The sequence below is a fragment of the Gymnoscopelus braueri genome, assembly GCF_963280865.1.
Source record: "Gymnoscopelus braueri genome assembly, chromosome: 15".
Lineage (NCBI taxonomy): Eukaryota > Metazoa > Chordata > Actinopteri > Myctophiformes > Myctophidae > Gymnoscopelus > Gymnoscopelus braueri.
Window position 1 is genome coordinate 26,473,353 of NC_137620.1, and position 10,313 is coordinate 26,483,665.

At 42.1% G+C, this 10,313-nt stretch overlaps 2 protein-coding genes across 2 annotated transcripts; one reads left to right on the forward strand and one right to left on the reverse strand.

The window, feature by feature from the left end:
* Window positions 1-4,362: 4,362 nt before the first annotated feature.
* Window positions 4,363-7,299, forward strand: ccnb1ip1 (cyclin B1 interacting protein 1; the record flags this gene model as incomplete). Its single annotated transcript, XM_080450873.1, has 4 exons — window positions 4,363-4,665; window positions 4,902-5,048; window positions 6,556-6,724; window positions 7,130-7,299. 4 exons carry the CDS (start codon window positions 4,363-4,365, stop codon window positions 7,297-7,299), a joined length of 789 nt encoding a protein of 262 aa, XP_080306999.1.
* Window positions 7,300-8,536: 1,237 nt separating this feature from the next.
* Window positions 8,537-10,201, reverse strand: LOC308101455 (DNA-directed RNA polymerase III subunit RPC3-like; the record flags this gene model as incomplete). The annotated part of the gene is made up of 1 exon (XM_080450874.1): window positions 8,537-10,201. One exon carries the CDS (start codon window positions 10,199-10,201, stop codon window positions 8,537-8,539), a length of 1,665 nt encoding a protein of 554 aa, XP_080307000.1.
* Between the last annotated feature and the right edge of the window lie 112 nt (window positions 10,202-10,313).

The window sequence follows — 10,313 nt, forward strand, 5'->3', positions numbered from 1 at the left end:
GATTCACGAGGACACAGAGAGAGAGGGGGGCATCAGTAGTAGTAGATTCAATGGCACTGGGAGGGAGGGTCGTTGTCTGTAGCCTACTTTACTACCATCCACAAGTCAAAGGCCAACAAAACTCGCAAGGTAGCTTGTTTAGGAAGAGGAAAAAAACTAAAACATTGAAATTCTTCAAAGTGATTTCTGTGTTAGAAACAGGAGGGTTATTTAAAGGTATGGTAATAATCCGTATAGGTCTGTCGGCACCGTGTCATATGAAGCCGCCGTCAGGACGTGTGTGTGTGTGGCTGTTTTCTAAAGTCTCTTCTCCCCCAAAAAACTTGTCCTGTTTGCGCCCCTCCTCTCAGACTGCTTATACACACACACGCACACGCACGCACGCACGCACACACACACACACACACACACACACACACACACACACACACACACACACACACACACACACACACACACACACACACACACACACACACACACACACACACACACACACACACACACACACACACACACACACACACACACACACAACCACTCCTTGTTCTTCAATGATATTTGCATTTCAATGGCGTGTAACACACAGGCTCTCGGGTTCTCTCTCTCTCTCTCTCCTCCGCTTATTTCTTTAGCTTCACACTACACTACCACTTTGGAACCATAAACTTTCAATACAGCCTAAAATGTGACAGTATCATCATCATCATCATGTCAAACCAATTGGTCAGCTACATAAAACTATATAGCCTATAGTTTTAAATACTTGCTCATGAAAGTCTTTTAATTCATATCCGAGTAACAATTTGTTTTTCTTTGTATAGGTTCCACTTAAGCCTATAAAACAATTACCTAGCAGGTGAGCCATCACATGCAGGTAAGGTAACCCAGGTCAAATAATAATAATAATAATAATAATACACATAAAATAGCCTAAAACTGAAATGGTCTATTTGAGTTGAAGTCCATCGATTTATTAGGCTATGGCAGGCTACCATAGCCTAATAAATCGCCATTTCAGGAGTTGTAGGCTATTTTATGGTAGCCTAATAACCTGGTCACACAGGCCTACTACTTTGCCAGTGAACAGTAGCCAACAGCGGCCTTCACAGCTTCACTGAGCTTATTTTAATGCTTTGATTTAAATAGTGCTAATTATCCAGAGACTGGTGAGTGAGGGCACATCACACACACACACAGTCATTCCACATGCATGCATGTATTTCATGTATTCTACTCCCCACCCCACCCCACCTTCCACTGCTATGGAGCTCTATTTAAAAGGCAGAGAATAGATGGGAATCTGCGACAATGGCGTGCTGGACACAGTTGAGTGAGCATCTCCCCTCTCTCAATATGAACCCCCGGATCCACTGCTGCACAGCACACAATGCCCCTCTTTCACCCCCCAGTGTTGCCATGTCCGCTTATTATAAGCGACTTGGGGCTTGAGGCTTGGGGCTTGTTTTTCTGTAAAGTTGCTTGTAAAGTTGTAGTTGCGGGTTGCGGTTTTTAGTTGCTTATTTCCAAATTTTTAAATTATTTTAACCAGTGGTTCTCAAACATTTTCAAGTCAAAGACCCCCAAATTAATATGTATTTGTCTGCGGACCCCCATCTGAAAATATGTTATGACAGGGACCGCCATACAAGACAAAAAGACAAAAAAAAAGTTTCATAAATATGCATTAAAAAAAAAAAATCTTCAAGGTTTTTATTTTAGAATAGCAGATCTACCAGCTATTTTCAAATAGCCAATGTATGTTTAAAGGGCGAAGGGCTCGCTTCTTTTGGGCTGGTTTCTCTCGCAAATGCTGGCAACACTGTCACCCCCCAGCCTTTACTCCTGTACCACGTGGAGAAATGGATAAAAGAGAGAGAGAGGGAGGGAGGCATAGGGGAGGGAAAGACCATAATAAGTAGGTGTCTCACATTATATGTCCCGTATGAGAAAACACTAGGAGCCCTTATTTGATTTGAAGGGAATAATTGCCATACCCTGAGGGCAAAATGTCTCTCTATTCTCTAACACCCGATTCAAGCTTAGGCCTATTAGAGAACGACACCTGGACATATGCTAGGTGTTGATCGGATTCCAGGAAGATTTAGAACACTGGTTTCCAAACACTGGGTCGGGACCCATTTTTATCCCTTATTTTGTTTCCTACATTTTGTTTTTGGGCGGTGAAACCGCCCCTATAAGTGAGATTTGGAAAAATGTACATTTTCCTGCGCTGTGATCTGGGCCCAGGAAATTTGTACAATTATCCTGCGCTGTGATTGGCCAATCACAGTCTATTCAGGACTGTGATTGGCCAGTGTCACATGACACATGTGCATAGCCCTATATAAGAAACCATAACTTGAAAAAAACCAAAAATTTGTTTTTTTCAAGTTATGGTTTCGTCCATCATAAAGAGTGTTTCAATAAATGTATTTATCATTTGTACATGATTGGTTGACTCCATTCAGTATTGTGATTAGCTAGCAAGACACCGCCCACTTCACACAGGGTGTGATTTTTAATTATTATTATTGAAAAACATTTTCTAAAAACATTCCCAAAAATGTATAAAAATGAAATGAATTAAAAACGAATTCAATTATTATTTCAGTAGAAATGATTCTTTTGGGTCTTGAGCTAAAAAGTTTGGGAACACATTTAGAACATTTCCCTTTTGAAAGAGTTTTAAGTGGCAATCTGTTAACTTTAATAGTTTAATAATATGCCATCATCTAGCCATTACAGGGTCCTGTTATTAATGAACCAGTCAGGTTAAAAACCAGACATAGGCTTTTTAATTAGGTCTATAGGCCCTACTACCCAGTGATGGAAGAAGTAGGCCTACTCACATGTTTTACTCAACAGTATAGTAAAAGTGTCAATACCCTATTGTAGAAATAGTCTGTTACAAGTCCTACAGTATTCAACATTAACTTGAGTAAAAGTACAAAAGTACACTTAAATATACTTAAAGTACTCATTGTGCAGAGGTCCCATTTCAGTTTTCAAATGTATAAAAAATTATTTTAAATAGCAAATCTACAAGCTCACAATGCATCCTTGTGAGCTTGTAGATCGGCTATTGCCAAAGTATCTGAAGAAGTGTTTTTTTTTACAAAGTAGCCTAAGTTACTAAAGTTTTCAAATAAGTAAGTAGCCTACAATATTTGCCTGTGAGAGTGGAGTAGAAGTAAAATTATTGAAAATTGGAAGTAGCCTACTCCAGTAAAGTAAAAAAAAAATCTACAAATTGTACTTAAAGTACGTTACTTGAGTAAATGTAGTTACTTTCCACCACTACCTAACACAGCGCGAGCTACAAAATAAAGACTAGGCTACATTGAGCTGTAAAGACCGTGCTAGCAGCAGCAACTGGTTAAGTAGTCTGTAAGTATTTACAAAAACATATCTGATAATTTTATGTCATGATGAAAGGGATAATAATAAGTTAGTAACTTATTATTATCCCAATTTAATGACCAAATATGCGTGTGACGCTGACGTTAAAGTTAGCTGCAGTGCTAACCTTAGCCAAATGATGGCAGCAAAACGTAGGTATAGCCTAAATATGTAAGCTTTTATCAACAACATACAACAAACAACAAGTTTTAATGCCATATAGTTTGATTTCTCACATTATTATTTATAGGGTAAGAATTCATTGAACTTTTGGTGTTTGAAACAAGGAAATACTTATGTTTGCTGTTTTGACTAGGCCTATACATTTAGTTATAAGCACATTATGATTGTTTCCCCCTGCCAGTGAAAAAGTACTAACATTTCTTACTTAAGTAAAAGTATCAATACTGTGATGTAGAAATACTCTGTTACAAGTAAAAGTCTGGAATTCAAAATGTACTTGAGTAAAAGTACAAAAGCATTGTCATCAAAATCTTTTTCAGATCTACAAGCTCACAATGCCTCGCCAGGCATTGTGAGCTTGTAGATCTGCTATTTTCAAATGGCCGAAATGTATATAGGGCTGAAGTGGGTAATGTATGTTTTGTAATAATAATCAAATTCAACAAAGTAACTAGTAACTAAAGTTTAAAAATTATTGCACTGGAGTAAAAGTATAATATTTGCCTCTGAGATGTAGTGGAGTAGAAGCAAAAGTACTGAAATACTCCCATTGGCACAGTTTTGAAATCTTGTCTGAAATGACCAAACCTGCCTACCAATGATGTTACTGATAGGCAGGTTTGTGAACTGTCCACAGCCCTCCTCTGACACAGAGCGAGTAGAGAGAAATGGTGCCATCTTATAATGAGCATGAGGACCAAAGTCATTTAACAACTACAATATAAGGCTTGACATTTATCAGGGCAGTTATTTACTGAAATGTTTCTTTGTGCAGATATGGCCATGGCTCTCTGCGATGACACACTACTCTGCAACTTCCCTAAGTGCCGGGCCAAGTTGTATGGCTTTGCCTGGGTGACAGCGTGCTCCCACGTTTTCTGTGACCAGCACGGATCCGGCGAGCTCAGCCGGTCCCCTGCCATCTGCCCGGCATGTTCCTCCACCCTCTCTGGGAAATTTGACATTGTCAGGACAGAGTTGTCACCCTCTGAAGAGTACAAGGCAATGGTGCTGGCAGGTCTGCGGCCAGAAATCGTTCTGGATATAAGTGCCCGGGCTCTGGCCTTCTGGAGCTATCAGGTCCAATTTGTATTTCCCTGTCTGTTGTGTAATTTGATGTATGTACTAATTCTTCAAGTAATGTTTTCAATTTGAAAGAGATGAATCGGAAATCACACTAAATTCAACAACAAAATAAGAATTAATCCATGTCCTGTACAGCATGTTTTGGTAGCTCTGGTGTAAAGTTATGCTAGTATTTCAGTGAGGTGTTCACTCCCTCAATGTCACACCTGGTTCCTTCCATGAGTATACAGGTCCACCAGGAGCGTATGTATCAAGAGTACAGTCTGTCACGGGCTGAAACTCAGGTGAAGCAAATGGAGAAGGTCTTGACCCAGCAGAACCAGACCAGAGAACTGGAGCTCAATGCCATTAGGGGGGAAGTCGCTTCATTGAAGAAGGTAGACAAATCGTTCTCAGGATCAGTAAATCCCAAGGGGGTTTATTTTAAATATTTGAAGTGAAATAAAACAACCTTTCAAAATCCTTTACAATAGGATAAAGGAATAGTGTTAAGTGGATTAACACCATTTCTTTATCACACACAATCTTGTAGAGATCCTATTGTAAAGAATTTTGACACGTAATCAAAAGCCACTTTTATCCCGCAATGGTGCCATAACGAAGAGCCGTCATTATGCCTACTTGGCTTTTTACACACCAAACAAATCCACCCCCTTGTGTGCTTCTATAAGGCATTCTAGCATTCTGAAATCAGAGACGTGCACAACATTGTCAGCATCTAGTGTTACACTATGCTGTTTGACAGCTGTTGGTAGATTCTATACATTTACAACTATATCTTACACACAAAACTTTATATAACATAATGTAACTCTCTCCCTTTCTCTCACTTCTCTCAATCTCTCTCCCTCTCTCACACACATGCAGCGCACACATAGTCTCGCGTAGCCAGACAACTATTCCACAATCTCCGAATGCTATATAGAGTCTGGAACTACACCTCCCGAAATCCTAGAGAGGAAGCTGGCACATCCGTTCACGAAAATATATTTTAAAATATCTTTACATTTTATTTTTTAATTTCCATTTCTGCTAAGCAGCAAGCTATGTATACTTAGATGATTTTGATTCATATTAGGATAAATTTGCGCGACTTTAAAGACGAAACGGAAGTGGGGAGTAGGCTTCACATCCGCTTTATATTTTGATCATGATCAGAGCTTCCGAGTCCCAGACTGTATGACCGGAAACATTTGCAAATTGTGGGAGGCAACAGTCTGGGCACGCGAGAGTAGCGCACACACAACTTGAGATGACAGCTGTCGGTAGAATTTAAAAATGTTCTACAGTAGCCTACAGATATATTTCACAAAAAAACTTTTATTTTCATTTATTTAGACATGGCCTAAATATTTGGGGCAGTGGTTCTCAAACATTTTCATTTCAAGGAATATGTATTTGGCCGTGGATAATATTTAGTGCCAGGGACCCTGATTTTGTTGTTAATTTTTTTCCCAAATCTTTCATTTCTTTTCGAGATTCTTGTGAAAATAGCAGATCTACAAGCTTACAAATTGTGAGCTTGTAGATTGGCTATTATCAAATAGCCAATGTATATAGGGTTAAAGGGGTTAAACTGCTATATTAACACATTTTGGTAAAAGCCGGTCAATTGTAGTACTTGGCTTGATTACATGTATTCTATTCTATGAAGTGCTTTTTAAGAATTTAAATTGGGTAGTGTTGGGGCCAGTTTCTACTTCGTGGCACAATGGGATTGCTCAAGGGAAACCTGGTATTTTTGTTGAGCGACAATTGTGCAACAAAGTAGAAGTCACGCCATTCTCACATGTTTGACACGTATTACAACATTCTCCTCTGTTGCCATTTGACAAATGCATTTCTTCTTGCTCTGCCTACTTGTGTTTCATCATAACCACTCAGATGATGGAGGAGTACAAGAGGAAGTACAGCGAGGTGTCGGAGAGACTGATGGAGAGAAACCGACAGTACCAGAAACTCCAGGGGCTCTATGACTCTTTGAGACTACGCAGCATGGTTGGGGTGGGGGAAAGAGGGCCACCACCACCTCCAAACGAGCAGTTCAACACTGGTGAGCAGGCAGGGTGCTTTCAAATCTGAGCTTGAACTCTCATACTGGTGTATAGTGTATGAGACTACATTGAGTTATATTTAACATTGGTCACCCATCTTTCCGTTGACAGAACAGATTAGTTATCCTTTCCCAGAAAAATTAATCAGAGGAACGGTATATATACATTTTTGGGATCTATCTACCTACTGAGATTAACATATGGACTGGCACCGACACATTATCAGCAGGAAGTGTGTAAAGAATATCGTAAATAGCACAAAGAATGCCCAAACAGAAGGAATTATCTTTAGAAGTGCCAAGTCACCAGGACAGAATATTGGGAGTAAAGAGCTGACTGTCAATGTACAGTAAGTGAATTCCCCTTGTTGACGGACACCTTTCTAATTCCCATGTCTCTCCCAGGGTTTGTCCAACAGGCGTCTCCCCAGGCAAGCCCCCAGTTCCTGCCCATAGGCCCCCGAGGTGAGAGCAGACTATTTTCTTGCCTGGACCCAGATGCAAACAAGACCTTCTTCCAGTTTAGTTCCCCTCCCAGACACAGAGGACGTCCCCCATTCCTGAAGAAGCAATGAGTGAGGCCGAGATGTCATTGGCTACTAGGCTTTGATAGTGAATATCACACAATATTATAAGTTCATAATATGCAACAGCTGTTTTTGTTTGTAGTGTTGAAACTGTCTAAATTGGGCATACATTTCATGTAAGTAAAAAAGAATAAAAATGTTTTGCAATTAATCGTGAATATTCTCATTCCATAAAGGATGGATAAACAAAAGTCATACTATTACTCAATAACATTTCAAGCAAATACGGTACTACATTTTACTGTGCTATATCTAACACCAACAAACCAAACACTTAATAAAAGGGCAACAGATAATTTTAAATGCTGGAATTCAAATATTGTGAAAAAATAGTACCTGTCAATAAATATGTTATATTAATTATGAAAATCAGTGTTTGAACAGTTAAATCCACCCTGTCCCCAATATTCAGTAATCATGCAGTTTAGTGGTTTTGTGATGTCAGGAGTGGAAGAATTCCATCTTGGTAAACTCATCCAAACTCTGTATGAACAAATACAATCAATAAACATTACTTTAATATTTAACCGTAGAAATGCCATAGCACTGCAAATACAGCTGGTTTTGAATGTTAGACATTTACAATGTAAATGTATAGACCAATATTACACATATTACAAGTACAGTAAATACAGTATGTACAACTAGAAACTTCCTCCACTTGTAATTTTCAGAACTTCTCATCTATCTATAAATTACAGAAATGAGTGTCTGTCTGTCCCAAGCTTAACTTGGGCACTGTCCGACTGATCGCCAAACTTGGCGTGTGTGTCACCAACGACCCGGGGATGGCGTATGGGAATTTGGTCAGACCAGTGATTGTCCAGAACAAAAAAAACACAAATGTCTGTGTATATGTCTGTCTGTGGAGGATGCACTGAATCTCTATGTGTGTGGGAGGCTTCGGCTTCCCCTTACGTTTTGCAGACCCAACCCATAGGCTTGATTGGCCGAGCTTTGCTGCTGCACCAATAGTGTTAGCATGCACAATAGAACTCCATTCTTTAACAGGGAAATGCACAAAATGTCTGTGTCTACTGTAGGCTACACACAAAATAATGACCCAATCAAAAAAACTAAAGAACAAGCCTTTCCAATGCTTCAGTGCTTCAATGCACTTTAACAGGTGTCATATTTAAGTACGGGAATAATAACATCAGTGTGCGGCTGTAGTTGTGTTGTTGTTGTGTTGTCTTCAGCAGGTAGACGGGCTGGGAGTTGAAGACTATGTTTTTCGTGTGATTTGATGTCGTCGCTCAGCTGTAGTTGTAGAGTTGACGTAGGACTCCAGTAGGAAAATGGTTTCATCTACCTGGATTTCTGTTGAATCCAACTTGTTAATGTGATGTCTCAGAGCTTCCAGCTGTTGTTCCTCTGGTACTGTGATCATTTCCTTCACCTCCTGCAACTGTTCATCGTTCGCCCCGCTAGCCTGCAGAGATGCCAGGATGGCCTCAATTCGCTGAGACTTCTCCAGCAGACGCTTGTTCTTTTTGGTTTCAAACAGCCGTCGATCTATGAGGTTGGCCACCGTCTTGTAACAGTGTTGCAGCAGCATCCTGGCAGTAGACAGCTGGTTGACAGTGTACAGGTAGAAGGTTCGAGAGGGGGCGTGGTCTGGCGTCTTGGGAATCTCCTGCAGTTGGACCAGGTTTTCAGACAGCAGCGTGTACAACATGTCTTTGGCCTCCTTCGCCGGAATCATCGCAAAGTCTTCCACCTGCTTCTGCTCCAGGTGACGTTTCCGTAGCAAAAGACGGAAGATTCGCACAGATTCTGTACCAAACCTCTCCTGTACAACTGACTCCAGTGTTGCTCTGGCCAGGTTGGCCAGTGCTCTGTGAAGGTTGACAACGTACATTCCTCCTCCACTGTCACCTGACTTCCCCACAAACTCCATTGGGTCGTCCACCAGCAGCGTGAGATACTGGTCCAGGATGGGTCTGCTGATGCTGCAGTTTGACGGCAGGGAACGGAAGATCTCATTGGCTGAGAGAGCCTGTGTGCCGGCGGCGGTGGGCGGGGTGGTGACCTCACTCATTCTCAACATGGTTCTGACAATTTCACTGCTGGTCTGGTCCAACTTGCTGGCCACAGAGCTGATGATAGCCTGATCTCTGAAGTGAAGATGGAAGCGCTCGAAGTTCACCTGCCAGTAGATTCCCTCATCTCCATGAGTCTCGGTCTCCACCCGGGCCTTCTTCCCGTTCCTCTGCTCATCTCCGTCATCGCTCGACCGCCGCCGTTTACCCCCACTGACAGTGGGCACCTTGTAGCAGTCGGGGAAGCTCTCTGGGGCGGCTGGAGCAGTGCTAGCTGGAGCAGCGGGAGCACCAACGGTGCCCGGGGTGCTGGAGGAGTCACTGGAGGCTGCAGGTTCCTTCTCTGACACCGGAGGGCAGCGCTGCAGGAAATGTGTCTCCACCAGTTTGGAGAAGGCCGTGGTCACCTCGCTGTATTCCATACTCTTCCCCTCCTCCATGTTGAGCGCGAGGCGGTCGGCCACCGTCTTCACGGTGCTGCTCATGGTCATGTGGCCTCTCTGCAGCAGCTCCTCTATGATCAGCTCCCCCGTGTCGCCGTACAGGGTCTTGGCCGTGTAGATGTAGCGGGGGTAGCGCAGTATTCGGAGGATGCGCTCTCCGATGGCATGGTACTCCACCGGACCCCCGGGACCCCTGCGGACCGTGCTGAAGCTGCACGTACCGTGCTGCAAAAGCACGCACAGAGACTTCTTCACCAGGTCAAGAGGGGTTCCGGTCGTCTCATGAACGATGTTCTGGAGGCTCTGTGCTCCGTTCCTCAGCAGGTGAGTGCCCACCTTCTCCACCACCTCCCCAAAGTGCTCCTGGAGGAGCAGGCCACACAGCCACACCTCCTGGGTCGTCATCTTTACGTAGTATCTAATTAATGAATGTTTAACAGCACGTGCGTCTCATCTGCACATAAAAAATCTTTTCAGGGTATTTTAATTGCTGATAAAAAAAAATTCAAACTCTGCA